Source organism: Leucoraja erinacea, chromosome 25, assembly GCF_028641065.1.
Source record: "Leucoraja erinacea ecotype New England chromosome 25, Leri_hhj_1, whole genome shotgun sequence".
NCBI lineage: Eukaryota > Metazoa > Chordata > Chondrichthyes > Rajiformes > Rajidae > Leucoraja > Leucoraja erinaceus.
Window position 1 is genome coordinate 9,852,779 of NC_073401.1, and position 17,415 is coordinate 9,870,193.

The following is a 17,415-nucleotide window of genomic DNA, read 5'->3' on the forward strand; positions in this document are numbered from 1 at the left end:
AATGTGCCTTCTCTTCTTAAAGTGGTAAAACTTTCCAGAGGAAGTTCCATTGATGCTTGGACCTATCTGGGCTCTTATTCAAGAAATATGTTTCACGTGTTTATTTTCTGCTATGTATTTATGAAACCACAGTAAGCATTCCAAAGATTTCAACTGCAGTAACATTCCTGATCCTGTCTACCATCACTGCGAATGCAAGCATTTCTCAGCAATTATTTTAGACGATGAGAAGGAGCCTCCACCCTCCCATTCTAGCTCGCAATATAAGCAATTGAAATGTGGATTGTCAACTAGAGTGTGTCAGGTGCACTCTTTTTCCAAAGATAGTTATGAAGGTGATGTTTAATTTGCCATGTTAATGTGAGGTACATCATGTCCTTTTTATTTTGAAAGTCGTATCTGAAATTTGAATTGTCTAAAACAATGTGTATCCCTAAATCTACAACACCAAAAGACAAATTTCTGGTTATTTTGCTCATTACTGTTTGAGGGCCCTTGCTCTATCCAAATTGCTACAACTTTCATTGTATATAAATGTGCCTGCAATTCAAAAATAGTCGTGGAACTCCATAGGGACTCTTGAGGTAGTATTTTAATACAAATTTCCTATTAGTTTCAGAATTCTACAAATTCTGTGTAGAATTCTCTGTTGATTCTTTGTAGAATTCTGAAACTAATAGGATATTTGCATTAAAATACTGCCTTTAACAGCCCCAGATCCTATGGCGTTCCACAACTATTTTTAAAGTGCAGAGTGCTGTTGACAGTTGTGTTTAAGTTGTGGATAAAAGGACTAAGTTTTTTTATAATTGTTCATGATTAAAATTATCCATAATTTCATTGAATATTCTTGATTTGTCTAGTTCATTCTCACAAGTCTTTAAAGGTGAAAAATCATGGAGGAAAATGAACATGCAACTTTTAGACAAACAAATGTTTTCCCTTGCATCAGGAAGAAACAGTTTCCTTGTTTGTTGATCAGTCAGCCTAATCAGTTACGAGGAAAAGGAGGTAGACAAAAAATGCTGGAGAAATTCAGCGGGCGAGGCAGCATCTGTGGAGAGCAGGAATAGGTGATGTTTCGGGTCGAGACCCTTCCTCAGACTGATGTCGGGGGCGGGGCGGGAAAAAGAAAGGAAGAGGTGGAGACAGTAGGCTTTGTGGGAGAATTGGGAAGGGAAGGAGGGAGAAAGCAAGGACTATCTAAAATTAGAGAAGTCAATGTTCATACCGCTGGGGTGTAAACTATTTAAGCGAAGTATGAGGTGCTGTCCCTCCAATTTGTGCTGGGCCTCATTCTGGCAATGGAGGAGGCCCTGGACAGAAAGGTCAGATTGAGAATGGGAGGGGGAGTTGAAGTGCTGAGCAACCGGGAGATCAGGTTGGTTAGAACGAACTGAGCAGAGGTGTTGGGCGAAGCGATCGCCGAGCCTGCGCTTGATCTCACCGATGTAGAGAAGTTGACACCTGGAACAGTGGATGCAGTAGATGGCGTTGGAGGAGGTGCAGGTGAACCTCTGCCTCACCTGGAAAGACTGATTGGGTCTTTGGATGGAGTCGAGGGGGGAGTTAAAGCGAGAAGTGTAGCATTTCCTGCGGTTGCAAGGGAACGTACCTCAGGAGGGGAGGGTTTGGGTAGGAAGGGACAAATTGACCAGGGAGTTACGGAGGGAATGCTCTGCGGAAAGCTGAAAGGGGAGGAGATAGGAAGATGTGGCCAGTGGTAGGATCCCGTTGGAGGTGGCGAAAATGTGGGAGGATTATACGTTGTGGCGAAAATGTCGGAGAATTATATGTTGTGAAACGGAGACTATTTCTTCTTCTGGGTTTCATCTGTCCTGTTCCTGATGTCTTTGGATCAAAATTGGCTTCAGCTTCATCAATACGAGTACATATTCTCTTTTTAAACCGTTAGAACCTGAATTGATTTGCACTGTTTAATGGGTGGTAAAAATATCTCGTCATAATCCTTAGTTTGAATATTAATATTCACTGCAAGCCCTTTTTAAAACATTAAAATTGTGATATGTTTTATAAAATTGTCAGCACTCAACTTTAAGTCTCATCATTCATGTTATTTTCCTAAATTGTGTAAAATCTAACTGATTTATCACCACTGCCAAAGCCCTGTCGCATTTATCTCTTGTGAGTGCCCAGCTTATTTGACACAATAGGCAAATTATCTTTTTTGGGGTAAAAAAGTCATTTTTCCTCAAATGTGTCAGTGGTATATAAACACAATTAAATCAATAATTGTTTGTGTAATGATCCATTGCATCCACTAGGCGGTGGGCATAATTGATAAGGCCGACATATATTGCCCATCCCTAATTATACATAAGGTTGTAGGTTAACCACCTACTTGAACTACTGCTGTCTTTCTAATGAAGATACTTCCACAATGCTCTAAGATGGGTAGGTTTGTGATTCAAAGTTTTTGGCGTCATGTTCTCAGGTTAGGATGGTGTAACTTGGGAAGGAACCTGCAGTGATGATGTTGCCATCTCAGGTATAGAGTAGATGGCGCGTACTAAAGCCACTGTAGCAATGGAGAGTATGATTGTTTAGGGTGTTGCATGAAGTGTTTATTACGTGGACTGCTTATCAAGTAAGCTACTTTGTCCTGGATGGTTTTGAACTTCCTGAGTTGGAGCTGCACTCATCCAAGCAAATATAGTGTGTTCCATTGTGCTGTGGATTTTGGGTGTCAGACATTGAGTCGCTATCAAAAAGATGTCAAGCCTCTAACCTGCCCTTGAGCTGAGGTATTTGCGTTGCTGGCCCAGTTGAGTGTCTGCAATAATGATTGACCTCTAACAAACAATGGTACAGAGGCTGCCTCACAGCTCCATTCAATCCTGATTTCTGGTGATGTCTGTGTGGAGTATGCATATTCTCCTTCTGACTTCCTGGCTTTCCTCCAGGAACCTTGGATTCATCCCATATCCTGAAGATGTATAGAATGGTAGTATAGATACTCTCCCTAAACTGAGTGGTAGAATCTGGAGGGAGGTGAGGGAAAATGAGGGGAGAATAAAATGGGATTAGTCCAAGTGGATGCCTAACAGTTGGTGTGTACATGGTAGGCCAAAGGATATGATTCCATGCTTTAGGACCAGCAGAGTATTTGCGCCTTGATGCTCATTGATTTCAATTTTACCAGAGCTCTCTCATGTTGCCCTTGGTGAAAGTCTGCCTCAATATTAAAGCCAGTTACTCTAATTTCACCTCCGGAATCCAGCTGTTAAATGAATAATGGGACCAAGGCTGCGATGAGGCCACCTGTTGAAACCAAATTGGGTGTTGAGAACGATCGACACAAAATGCTGGAGTAACTCAACTGGTCAGGCAGAATCTCTGGAGAAAATGAATGGGTGACGTTTTGGGTTGTGACGTTCTTTAGACTAATCTGAAAAAGGCTCCCAACATGAAATGTCACCTATCCATTTTCTCCAGAGATGCTGCCTGACTGACTGAGTTACTCCAACATTTTGTATCTACCTTTGGTATAAAACAGCATCTGCAGTTCCTTATTATTATATTGGATGTTGAGAAGCAAATTAAAGGAAAGTAAGCACCACAGTCTACACCTTTTTTTAAAATAATTGCTGATGATTGAGAATATACTTGCCATTATTTAGCTTGATACCATAAAACAGTTTACATGTGCTTGTGAAATAAGTATGAGCTGTGACAGTAATGCAGGAAAGTGAACAATTTGTGTATTGATTCTTTACTTATATGTGTTTAGTTTTACATCATATTTACATGCTTTGTCATTTTAAAATTTTATAAATGTACAGAAAGTCATTTTCTCTTGTGTGTTTAATGCTGCATGATGAAAGTGATGTACTAATTGTTGCATGTTTGATGTTTTCAGTAGCATTTCAGCAGAAATGCTAATGTCCAGTTTAGACCTTTAATTGTACTTAAAAAACATTTAAAATATTTGAGACTTCTTTTCGTAGTCATTCAATCTGATGAAATCTAATTGTGTGTCTTTGTTATTAACCCAAATGCAAGCCAAATTATAGTAGTTCTGCCATTTAAAAAAAAAAAAACTTTGACGTACAAGTGGCTGAATCCACAGCCGTCGTACACTGCATTTTAACATGCTTTAAGTATTGAAAGAATGTCATTTGAATGTTAGCATGGTTTGCTTGTCTTTATCCAAATGGCTTAAGATAGTTCATAACTGAAGGTTTCAATATTGATCAATGTTGTGAAAAATCTGTGCTATTTCTGTTTTCAATATTCATTATTTTTGCCCATAGCTTTGCAGATCATTGTTTGTAGTTATTTTCTCTTCTGATAACGTTTTTTAAATTTAAGAAAATTACCTGATTTTGCCTGAAATTGTGTTGCATTAATGTTTTTTGGCATTGTCTCTCTGCCTAGCGGTACGTTTTTGCAAAAGAAATGAAGAGCAGAAATACATTGCAGGAAATGTATTGTAGATTTTAAGTTAAGTAACTGGCGCATGGTATTTTGGAAAATACAAAGTTGGTATCTTGTTTCCATTACACAGGGAGGAAAGGAAGACTTAAAAAGTCAAAAATACCAAAGCAATGTGAGCCACTTAGTTTTGCTATTGGCAACTTACTATACAGAAGACCATTTGTCTTGTTCACTGCAGGAAAAGCTGCAACTGTATAAAAAAAACTGACTTGGAAAAGAAACTTGAAGCTTTTAAGTGTGTATGCCAAACTGTTGGGCTCATCCAGTTGATGTATGCATTTGTCCTTAAAATGTGATCTTGCTCTGAATGCACAGTAGGATTCTAGTTAATTGTTTTTAATCACCGTATATAAGTGTTTGAAGAATTAAACCTGCTGCATACAAAAGACAAATCTAGAAGTCAATTGGTAGGTCGTAAATAGTGAAAAGGATTGTCTAGGGTTGCAGCATGATATGGATCAGAAGGGAAGGTGAGTAGGTGGAATTTAATTCTGACATGCATTCTGGGAAGGCATTCAAGGGTAGAGTATGCACGTTAATGATAGTACCCTAGGGAGTGTTGATGAATACTTGAATGTGGGAGCAAGTTGATAAATCCCTGAAATTCCTCCACAGGTGGAGAGCATGGTGAAAAAAGCATGTGAGATGCTTGCCTTCAATGGCTATAAGCTGGAATATATGAGCTCTGATATCATATTACAACTGTGTAAAAATTGGTTAGGTCACACTTGGAGTACTGTGTGCAGTTCTGGTCACCATACTATAGGAAGGATCTGTTGCATGGGGAGGGAGTGCAGACGAGATTCATCAGGATCATACCTGGATTGGAGCATTTATAGGGAGAGATTTGACAGGCTCAATGTTTTATTTTTTGATTCTTTTCTCTATCTGTCCACAATCTAAATAAATTACCACCCTTTGGGCTTCCACTACCATCTAATGTATGGAGCATGTGACATTTTCAGAACATTCAGAATAGTAAGTGGTGTGATTTTTTTTTAAAAGGATAATAATTCCATGGTTAGAATATGTAATAGTAGGCTACTCTTACAGTGTTGATTCGAATGGACTGGATATGCTTTTTTTCACTTCATAGAAAATGGATGGCAAAGCTTCCTGCACAATTTCTACATATTATGCCATAAAGTAGGGTTATTTATGCAGATGTTTATGCAGACGTTCAAATAAAATTATGCTTTGCTACACAACAAGCAGACATTGAAGGCATGTCTGTCCTTATGTGCTGTACACTATAAGGTTATATATCCTTGCTGATACTCAGGATCATCTATGTAAACCTGCCATTCTTTAGTTACAGTAATGCTGCTCTACTACAACTGTAGCACAATATTTGTATAGCAATTCCCATGCTAAGTGGAGATTTTGGAATTTTTCGCTGGCCATAAATATACAAATGTAAAACTTCATAAAATAAGAGTTGCCTAGAAATACTCTGGCTGTCAAAATTTGAGCATACATTGTAAAATATCACACATCAATATAATAGCATCATTTAAGCATACTTCAAAAAATATCAGCCTGTAAAGGCTTTAATATTAACAATTTTATTTAGAGTACGTCATTTAAAATTCTACCGAGGCTTTGCTAATCTGAAGATGTTTTATGATTTATCATTATTTGGTATATCTCATTGATTCACAACTTTTGCTTGAGAACAGAGTCAACAAGTAAGAAGGAAGGATATTGAAGAATAATAATGAATACTTAGTTGATGTCATTTAGCTAGATTTTCAAAAGACCTTTAAGTCTTCCCTATTATATGAATGAACAAGGTGAGAGAAAGCAGTGTCAGGAAAATAAGCAACATGGATTGCTAGCTGGTTTCAGAATAGCAGAGAATGGGAATATAGGACTAGCTATTCACAGAGGAATTGAATTGCATTAAATACTTTATTGTCACATGTGACAATTCACAGTGAAATTCTTTGCTTGTATACCCAATGTATGCAAATAGTCGCCATAAAGGGCGCTTACAAAGTACTGGAAGAATGTGGGTAGGGGAGGAACAATTGCTGTTCGTAACCAACTAGCAATTTAGACTTTGAAATCAAGAACCAATTGTTTAATGGACAAATATAAATAAAAGGGATTGATTGTACATTTCCAAATGACCTCCTCAAGTGATCTCCCACAGTTAAACTGGCAGCCTGTGTTCTTAAAAGGCAATGGTGTCTCATTACTGCAGAGAAGTTTCACGTAAATAGGGATTTTTACAGAATGGTTCTGGTTTGAATTTAATAATATGTAATGGAGCTCGATCAAATGTATAGGGTGCCCCTAAATTGGGCATTCATTCCTGGGAACAACCTGTAGGAAAACTATGTTGAATCCACACCAGATCTTGATTGGATCATACGGGGAAAACTTCGTACAGTTTGAGTCACCACATTGTAAAAGGAATATAGGGGTAGCAGTGACCATCACATTAAATGGCCCAATGGAGAATTAAGAAGTTATCCAGAGACTGGCTGGAATGTGGAAGTCACAACCACAAGCACCGCTTAAAAAAAAAAGATGCATTTAAAGAGCAGCTTGGTGCATAATACAGGTGGTAGTAGAGTTACAATGACTTGGTTGAAGAAACGTGAGGGGGGTGGAGCATAAATGCTGGCGTGAATTGGTTGAGCCAAATGGCCTTTTTCTATACCATACATCATATATACTTCTGTAATATGCATATTCTGTAATATGCATTTTCACTCTAATTTCATAGAAAGCTAGTTAACCCATGAGATAACATTAAACCTTGAGATGTGTTGAAGGAAAGGGATCCAAGTATGAACATTACGAGAAGGTCTTGCATATTAAATTGGTCCAAAACATTGGGTTGATCACAGCTGGAGAATCTTGTGAGAATCACTCGACAGGGAAGATGTGATTGCACTGGAGAGGGTGCAGAGGATATTTACCAGGATGTTGCCTGGATTGGACTGTTTCAGTTATAAGGAGAGATTGGAATGGCTGTATTTGGTATCCTCGGAGTGGAGGAGGTTGTGAGGGAGAGCGAACATAGGTATCCAAAATTGAGGAGAATAGATGGAGTAGGAATTCTTTTCCCGTGATGGGACAGTGTAAAATAAGACGGCAGTGGTATAAAGTGAAAGATGGGAAGGAAATCTGAAAGGGAATTTTTCCACAGAGAATGTGGTTGAAGTCTGGAAGGTGATGCCTGAGGTGATGTTGATTTAAGAAGTATCTAGACCAGCGTGAATCACCATGACCTAGAAGGCTATGGACGAAATGGGTAAATGGGGCTGGTATTGTAGACAAAGTGCAAAGGCCATTTAATTGTTAGTATGAAATTTCAGTACAGGAGCTGCTTTAGGCTCACAGTTTTACTGCTTGAGGTTTATTATTTTTGCTCCTGTTATAAACTAATGGCTCAAAATCGCACAAATTCCTAGCTTTGATCAATGGTTTGTTTATCTGCAGTGGCCTACTTTAAGAAATTTATGCTTGATTTGGATATTTGTAAAATGACCTAATTTTCTCTGGTACGTTTTACAGGTTCCTTTGCAACTCATTGAAAGTGTTGAATGCCGTGAGATGTTCCAGCTTCATTTGACTTGCAAAGATTGCAAAGTTATCAGGTACAAAACAAAAAAGGGATATAGGAGAATATATTATTGTTGGTTTTAGGTTAACTTTTTGTTTCCAATTCTACATATCTTAAAGGATTCAGTGATACTTTCAGTTGGGTCTTTATAAAACCTAGCTGCAAAATTCAGACCCCATTCATGTGAGGTATTGAGGTTATTATACCTTTAATTTCTGTAGAAATACAGTGCCCTCCATAATGTTTGGGACAAAGACACATCATTTATTTATTTATTTGCCTCTGTACTCCACAATTTGAGATTTTGTAATATTAAAAAAATCACATGTGGTTAAAGTGCACATTGTCAGATTTTAATAAAGGCCATTTTTAAGCATTTTGGTTTCACCATGTAGAAATTACAGCAGTGTTTAGACATAATCCCCCCCATTTCAGGGCACCATAATGTTTGGGACACAGCAATGTCATGTAAATGGTAAGTATTTTGTTGCATATCCTTTGCATGCAATGACTGCTTGAAGTCTGTGATTCATGAACACCATCCGTTGCTGGTTGTCTTCTCTGGTGATGCTCTGCCAGCCATCTTCAGCTTATGCTTGTTTCAGTGGCAAGCCCCCTTCAGTTTTCTCTTCAGCATATAAAAGGCATACTCAATTGGGTTCAGATCGGGTGATTGACATGCCCACTCAAGAATTGACCATTTTTTAGCTTTGAATAATTCCTTTGTTGCTTTAGCAGTATGTTTGGGATCATTGCTTTAGCAGTATGTTTGGGATCATTGTCTTGCTGTAGAATGAACTGCCGGCCGAATTTGTTTGAATTTTAGCAGATAGGATGTGTCTATACACTTCAGAATTTATTATGCTACTACCATCAGCAGTTGTATTCTCAATGAAGATAAGTGAGCCAGTACCTTCAGCAGCCATACATGCCCAGGCCATAACACTCTCACCACTGTGTTTCACAGATGAGGTGGTATCCTTTGGATCTTGGGTGGTTCCTTCTCTCCACCATACTTTGCTCTTGCCATCACTCTGAGATAAGTTAATCTTCGTCTCATCTGTCCACAAGACCTTTTTCCACATCTGTGGTTGCTCTTTTAAGTACTTCTTGGAAAACTGTAACTGCATCCTATTTTTGCAGCTAACCAGTGGTTTGCATCTTGCAGTGTAGCCTCTGTATTCTGTTCTTCTGCGGACAGTGGTCATTGACAAATCCACACCTGACACCTGAAAACTGTTTCTGATCTATCAGACTGGTGTTTGGGGATTTTTCTTTATTGTAGAGAGAATTCCTCTGTCATCAGCTGTGGAGGCCTGTCCTGCCAGTCCCTTTGCGATTAGTAAGCTCACCAGTGCTCTCTTTCTTCTTAATGATGTTCCAAACAGTTGACTTTGGTAAGTCTAACGTTTGACTGATGCCTCTAACAGTTTTATTCTTGTTTCTCAGTCTCAAAATGGCTTATTTGACTTTCATTGGCACAACTTTGGTCCTCATGTTGATAAACAGCAATAAAAGTTTCCAAAGGTGATGGAAAGACTGGAGGAAAGATTAGGTGCTGAGAGCTCTCTTATTATACCTGCATTAAGGAGGCATTTAAACACACCTGAGCAATTACAAAACGCCTGTGAAGCCATGTGTCCCAAACATTATGGTGCCCTGAAATGCGGGGACTTTGTATAAACACAGTTGTATTTTCTACACGGTGAAACCAAAATGTATAAAAAAATACCCTTTAATAAAATCTGACAATGTGCACTTTAACCATGTGATTTTTTTTTCTATTACAAATCTCAAATTGTGGAGTACAGAGGCAAATAAATAAATGATGGGTCTGTCTCAAACATTATGGAGGACACTGAAGAACCACTAATATTTCCATCAGTTATTGGGTAGTTTGAGCAGTTCATGCTGAACTACACAAGGGCTTCAATGATTGTTGCCCAAATTATTCTAAGACTACGCTGTCTGCATCGACTGTTCATGTTCTCCATTGTCCAAAACTTAACTGATGCAGAACCGTGTGGGCCTCTTGCTGGCCCATTACTCCTGAAGCCGCGTGGCAAACAAATAAAGCAATCAAATCATTGAGTAGAACAACTTTTTGAAAGATTATATAAGCTTATCCTCATAAGGATTTTAGAGATAAAGAGTTGTTTGTTTTTCTCCTTTTCGAACAAAATCAATGCAGGTGTCAATTTTCTACCTTTGAACAATGTCAAGAGTGGATAAAACGTCTAAACAATGTCATACGACCCCCTGCAAAGATAGAAGACCTTTTTGCCTTTGCTTATCATGCTTGGTGTATGGACGTATATGCCAGTGAAAAAGAGCAACATGGAGACTTGTGTCGACCAGGTATTGTTTATATTTTGTTCAGATGCTGGAAGATCGAAGGTACACAAAAATGCTGGAGAAACTCAGCGGGTGCAGCAGCATCTATGGAGCGAAGGAAATAGGCGACGTTTCGGGCTGAAACCCTTCTTCAGACCCTTCTTGTTTATATTTTGTTTATTTTCTTTACTTGTTTATCTTTAAACTTTGAACCTGAACCGCAAAGATTTTCTTCAAGTAAGGAAGTGCAGATAAGGAAACTTTCAAAGACTGACAATCATATTTAAGAACTTGGCTGGCAAGAAGTTTTTATTAGATCTATTCCTTACCTCCCCTAAAATTTTGCCAGCATTGATGAGCATAAACTGAGAACACCAGTGCATCTGCAACTCAACTATGGTCACATGGAACAATAGGTGGTCCATTTGGCTCTTCCAGCCAGCACTGCCATTCCACATGATCATGGCTGATCATCTAAAATCAAAACCGCATTCCTGCTTTTTCCCCATGCCCCTTGATTCCTTTAACCATAAGAGGTAAATCTAACACTTGAAAACATCCAGTGAATTGGCCTCCACTGCTTTCTGTGGCATAGGATTCCACAGATTCACATCTCTGGGGTTTTCCACATCTCAGTTCTAAATGGCCTACCCCTTATTCTTAATTTCAGAATAATCTGAAATCTCACATTTCAGAAATACACCTCAAATTAAATTATTTTGATTATTTGAAATCTATCTTATATATTACTAAGAGGGAGGGTGAAGAGGTGGGGGAGCGAATGCTGGGGGATAAGGGGAAATTAGCTGCACCTACGCAGTTGGGAGCCATGGGTGAATGGTGGAATATTGCGTTGGGAGAGCGGGGTGCTTTGTCGGAACGGGTGAGTGGTGGAATATTGCGTTGGGGAAATGGGGCCCAACGGGTCCCACTTGTATATGTTACTAAAACTCTCATCTTGTTTGTTTGTATGCGTGTGTGTGTGTGATCCCAAAACTACACCAAAACGGTACACAATATCACTACAATTTTGGCTCATCTTATTCAACATTGACATGCGGTGTGCTATGGCATGTTTTGTTCAGATTGATGTTATATTTTACGAGTTATTCACATTTTAAACTTTACAAAAAACATTTTTACAAAAGTCACTTTTCCACTTGCACTGCCCGTTAGCAGCGTACAATGTCACAATGACGTCACAAAGGGATCCCGAATCTCATTTCCATAAAAAATTGCGATTTAAAAAAAAACCCCAGTTTTAATCAAATTCTTGGGGGGAGGTTTCATTTACAAAAAACATCATGATTTTCATTGTGGGGGGGTGGGAGGTGAAAGGGGTTAGGGAGGGAGTGACTAAGGGGGAGGGAGAGGTGAGGGATGGAGTGGTGAGGGGAGGGGAAAAGAAGAGGGAAGGTGAGGGGGAGGTAGTGCCGGGGGTTGAGGGGGAATGGAAGAGGATAGGGATAGGAAGAGGGATGGTGAGGCGCAGTTGGGGGAGTGTTGCCGTGACTCGCCTCACAACGGGGAACTGGCGTCACAGCGGGAACCCCTCAGCAGCGCCTGCACAGTTGGGTGCTATGAGCAGTGGTGGAATACTACCTTGGGGGACAGGGCCCAACGGGTCCGCACCTGGTCTAGTTACTTATAAAGTACAATTACTTGTATTGTAACTGTGTATTCCCATAATTTACTTATTATCTTTTCAGGTGAGCATGTTGTTTCAAGATTTAAAAATGAAGTGGAGCGAATGTCTTTTGACATGCAAAATGCATGGAGGATCACAAATATCAACAATAAATACAAGTAAGAATTGCATTACAATTCTTGTTTTTGTGGATGGTACGTGTTCATTTTTAATTTCCTGACCAGTTTTGGGCATATGAGCATATACATGTTTCAAGTATTGAGCTCTATGGGTTCAGTTAGCCTTTGTGTTTTCATATCTTTTAATGTTAGTGATGATTATTATTAGTACAATGGGAGAAATGCATGCTCCTTTCCAACATGTGTAATTATTAAATATATTTGAACTCTAATTGTATTCATAAATGTGGTTAGGAATTTTCTGGTAAATGCAGCAATTTATCTTCCTGCAAATGTGAACATGGCAATCCTGAGCTTGCTGTCTAACCTCTAGTGGTAATTACCTGACTGTCCTTCACATTGGATGTTTTGAAACCTATAAGTGAAGTGCAAACTGATTGTGACTAAGAAGGAACTGCAGATGCTGATTTACACCAAAGATAGACACAAAATGCTGGAGTAACTCAGCGGGACAGGCAGTATCTCTGGAGAGAAGGAATGGGTGGCGTTTCGGATAGAAACCCCTCTTCAGACTGCTGAAGTAGGGTCTCGACCAGAAACGTCACCCATTCCTTCTCTCCAGAGATGCTGCCCATCCCACTGTTACTCCCGCATTTTGTGTCTACATTTGGTGCAAACTGGTTACTTCCTTAGTAAGAATGTAACAGCAGAACTTTCTCCAGGTGACCCAGTAGATGATTCATCAACACATTAATATGAATATAATCTTGTTTTATAATTTCTGTAAGGTTTTGTGATTTATTAACTTATAACTTCAGTTCATCTATTATTTAAATGATTTGAATTGTTTGTTGATGCTTGTATGTCAGAAAAACTGAAGCGTTTAAAGGATGCTAGCTTTGTCAGATAGCAAAGTTGGGATAATTTTTTTTGCTAGTTGCCAGGTCTTTGTTTTAGCCATGTCAAGCTGTGCATTGTTCTGAAGTATCCATATGACTTGTGGTGGGAATGAGTCCTGGCCATTTTCGTTCAGCAAATTCTGCCATTTGGATCTGAAGCAATAATGTGTACCACCTTAAAGATGAATGTGTATATTGAGGTGCTTTAGTCAAGTTTTTCATTAGCAAGTAATGCAAGTTTTGGTTTCTATTGCTTTTTATTTCATTAACTAGACCAAGTGGGACCTGTTGTACCCCGTTCTCCCAACGCAATATTCTACCACTCACTCGTTCCCCCAACGCAACCCGTTCCCCCAATGCAATATTCCACCACTCAACCATAGCCCTCAACTGCGCAGGCGCGGCTCATTTCCCCTCATCCCACAGCAATCCCTCCCCCTCCTCTTCACACTCCCTCTTCTTTCCCCTCTCCCCCTCCCATCCCCCACTCCCTCCCACACCTCTCCCTCTCTCTCCTTTCCCCTACCCTCAGTCAATCCCTCCTTCCCTCCATAACCCCTCTCCTCTCCCTACCCCCTCCTCTCCCTCTATCTGTTTAAATAACATTAAGCACCAATCATCTTCTCGACCCCTCCCCCACTCCCTCCCTCTCCTTACAAATCTTTCATTGGACTGAGAGTCCGGTCTTTGTTAACATTCTCCATAACCCCTCTCCCCTACCTACCTCAATTGGGACCCATTGGGCCTCGTTCTCCCGACGGAGAACTGGAGGGGGAGGGAGGAGCGTGGCTCCGGGCCCAGTCTGTATCCGTGTCTTTGTCCAGCCACGCCCGGGGCCCTGAGCTGTGGTTCGAGCTCTGGAGCCATGGGAGGGGGAGGGAAGAGCGCAGCTCCGGGCCCAGTCTGTGTCTGTGTCCAGCCGTGCTCAGGGCCCTGGGCTGTGGTTCGAGTCTGTGCGCGCGGGCCAGCGGGAAGGCTTCTCCCTCTCCCCCCCCGCTCCCGCGCTGGTTGCCTCTCCCTCTCTCCCTCCCCCCCCCCGCGGCTGGTTGCCTCTCCCTCTCCCTCCCCTCCCCCTCTCGTGGCTCCGCACACGTGGCATTTTAAAATAACAAAGCCAGTGAGTAGGTTTTTGAGGCTGCCGTCTTGGGGGATGAAGGAGCGCATCTCCAGGCCCTGTCTGTGTCCGTGTCTGTACAGCGTTATCGGGGACAGCGAGTCCAAAAATTGTAGCGCTATCGTGTACCGTTTTGGCGTAATTTGACGACATCACTGAATCAGAGATCACAGACAGGCGCACACACACGCGCGCAGCGCACACACACACACACACACACACACACACACACACACACACACACACACACACACACACACACACACACACACACACACACACACACACACACACACACACACAGAAACAAACAAGATGAGAGTTTTAGTATAATAGATTAGACCAAGTGGGTGGGTCCCTGTCACACGGGATGCCTGGTACCCCAACGCCATATTCCACCACTCACCCATAGTCCCCACAGGAGGCCTGGTCCCCCAACACAACCTGTTCCCCAATGCAATTTTTCACCCGCTCCCCCAACGCAAGCTGTTCCCCCAACGCAATATTCCAGGACTCGCCCATAGCCCCCAACTGCGCTGGGGCGGCTCATTTCCCCTTATTCACCCTCATGAAACTTTTTATAAAATCCTTGCTGCCCAGGAATATTTAAAAAAATGGGATTGCTGCATTGTAGTTTGCAATTGCACTTGCTAGGGCTGGCAGGACTCAGTGTCCTGGGATAGCGACATTGTAGCGAGCAGGGCTACAATCCCATTGTGACGTCATAGCTGTAAGTTCAAATGCAGAGGAAATAATTTTTTTCTCAAATTGGGGTTTTGTAAATTAAAAAATGTGAATAACTTGTGAAATATAACATCAATCTGAATGAAACGATACAAACCATCACATGACAATTGTGAGTAAGGTGGTCCAAAATTTGTAGTGCTATCGTGTACAGTTTTGGCGTAATTTGACTACATTACCGAATCATAGATCACAGACAGGCACGCACGCGCGCACACACACACAGAGAAACAAGATGAAAGTTTTAGTATAATAGATAGATGTTGCCACTGTTGAATGAAATGACAAGGATTGTGTCAAATGGTATTTTGTTTTGAATTGCAGGTTATGTGCCAGTTACCCACAACAATTACTTGTACCGGCTTGGCTAACTGATAAAGAACTTGAAAGTGTTGGAAACTTCAGATCATGGAAAAGAATTCCCAGTGTTGTCTACAGGTGAAAAAAAGATTCACAAAAACTAAATATCAAGATGCAGTTGTAGTTGTAAATCTGCATTTGAACATGGGATGCAATTTCTTTTTGTAGATAAAATATCTATGTCAGGTGTCCCTTTTTTGTCCCCTTTTTCCCTGGCTACTTTAATAGCACATTACAATGTTATTTCACGTATTAATGAACATAACTAATAATGAACAGATACCAGAACCAAACACAGTCAGTCAATGAGAAAAATATGTACAAATCGAAAATCAATAAATTTACCCCCTGGGTAGGCAAAATTTACCCCCTGGGGGTAAATTTACCCCAGGTCGGGAACCCTTGCTCTACGTGATAAAACAAAATGGAAACATTCCACTTCCCACTTAGAATGATTACTCGTCATCCCAGACAATTCAGCCACTTTTGTTCCAATTTTATGCACCAAGCATAGGATTTATTTGAAAATAAATATAGTAAAAATCTTCCATAAGTGATATCCTTTGCAAGTCCTTGGTGTTGCTGAGAAGCTAGACAATATTTTTTTGCCCAAAACACGATTTCCCCTGGGGTCCTTTTAAGCATTAAGGTTTATAAAAATTGTAGACAATCATGTAAGACTTAAGTAAGTAGAAAACCAGCACACCAAATGATTTTCACTTTTCTGGTGGGTTGGTTTTCGATTTATTAGGCTGATAAGTTGATACTTCAAGTCTCATTCAGCAATGTCACTGTGTACTTTACAGATCATCTGCAACAATGATATTTATTAAGAAATTCAATTCCCAGGTTTGACTGAAATGTGTGGGCCTGGTGGTTGTTGGGAAGAGGCTTTTATGAACTCAAAGGTCGTGATTTTTAGGCTCCTACACCTCCTTCTTCCTGAGGGCAGGAGTGAAACGAGAGTGTTGCCAGAGTGATGGGGTACTTCATGATGCGGGCTGCCTTTTTGAGGCAGCGCCTCCGACAGATCCCTACGGTGGTGGGGAGGTCTGTATCAGCGATGGACCGGCTGTGTCCACCACTTTTCGTAATCTCCTTCATTCCTGGGTGTCCAAACTGCCTTACCAGGCCATGATGCAACCAGTTAAATAAACACCAAGTCTGATTGTTTCCCTGCAGTGTTTTAACGGTGGCCTGGAACTTGCATGTATGGGGTGGTGCTGATATTTCCATGGTTCTTTGGTGTGCTGATTCCAATATACAGTTACCCGAGAAGATGATCATTATTGGATCTGCCATCCTTAAGAAAGCATTATTAACGTAAAGAATTTGATGATTTTTCAGGCATCAGGGTAACGGAGCAGTGATTGCACGCTGCGGTCAGCCTGAGGTTAGCTGGTGGGGTTGGAGGAATGCAGATGATGAGCACCTAATACAGTCTGTTGCAAAAGCTTGTGCCATGGATAACAGTCCGACCAAACACATCAATGGCAACTGTATACGAGATTTTCCTAATGGCAGTGACCTCTCTGATGGAGAATTTGGTAAGAGATATAATAATTTGTTCTTGTATATTACTGACCATCGGTAATGTAGACTTTGTACTTTCTGTGCATAACACATTGTTGTTTACTTTGTATTAATTCTGGTGATCTGTTGTTGCTAACTAGACTTCATTGTTTTACATTAGATTCTACAATAACTAATACAACTGGAGTAGAAAATGTATGCAGTCCGCCACATAAACTTTTGATATTGGATGCCAGGTCATATGCAGCCGCCGTAGCTAACAGGGCAAAGGGTGGTGGATGTGAATGCCCGGGTGAGTATCAATGAGAAAATGTAAACAACAGCTTGTTTATTAAGTCATCAACTCATCCTCTTTAATTCCAGCAGCGGCAGACTTTAGCAGATTCAAGATTCAAAAGATTCAAGAAAGTTTATTGTCATGTGTCCCTGATAGGACAATGAAATTCTTGCTTTGCTTCAGCACAACAGAACATAGTAGGCAATGACTACAGAACAGATCAGTGTGTCCATATACCATTATATATATATATATGTATTATCTAAATGGTGGCCGATTGGGAAAGGGGGAGATGCAGCGAGACCTGGGTGTCATGGTACACCAGTCATTGAAGGTAGGCATGCAGGTGCAG

At 40.6% G+C, this 17,415-nt stretch overlaps 1 protein-coding gene across 6 annotated transcripts in view; it reads left to right on the plus strand.

Moving 5' to 3' along the window:
- Positions 1-17,415, plus strand: part of mtmr3 (myotubularin related protein 3) — a 95,759-nt gene that overhangs the window by 49,987 nt on the left and 28,357 nt on the right. For all 6 annotated transcript variants that reach the window (XR_008725503.1, XM_055655643.1, XM_055655645.1 and 3 more), the window contains 6 exons: positions 7,987-8,069; positions 10,227-10,393; positions 12,079-12,175; positions 15,218-15,331; positions 16,601-16,800; positions 16,947-17,078. Coding sequence is in view for 5 of the 6 variants with exons in the window: in XM_055655643.1 (XP_055511618.1) it covers positions 7,987-8,069; positions 10,227-10,393; positions 12,079-12,175; positions 15,218-15,331; positions 16,601-16,800; positions 16,947-17,078 (793 nt within the window). In the remaining variant the exon portion in view is untranslated. The remainder of the gene's footprint in view (positions 1-7,986; positions 8,070-10,226; positions 10,394-12,078; positions 12,176-15,217; positions 15,332-16,600; positions 16,801-16,946; positions 17,079-17,415) is intronic.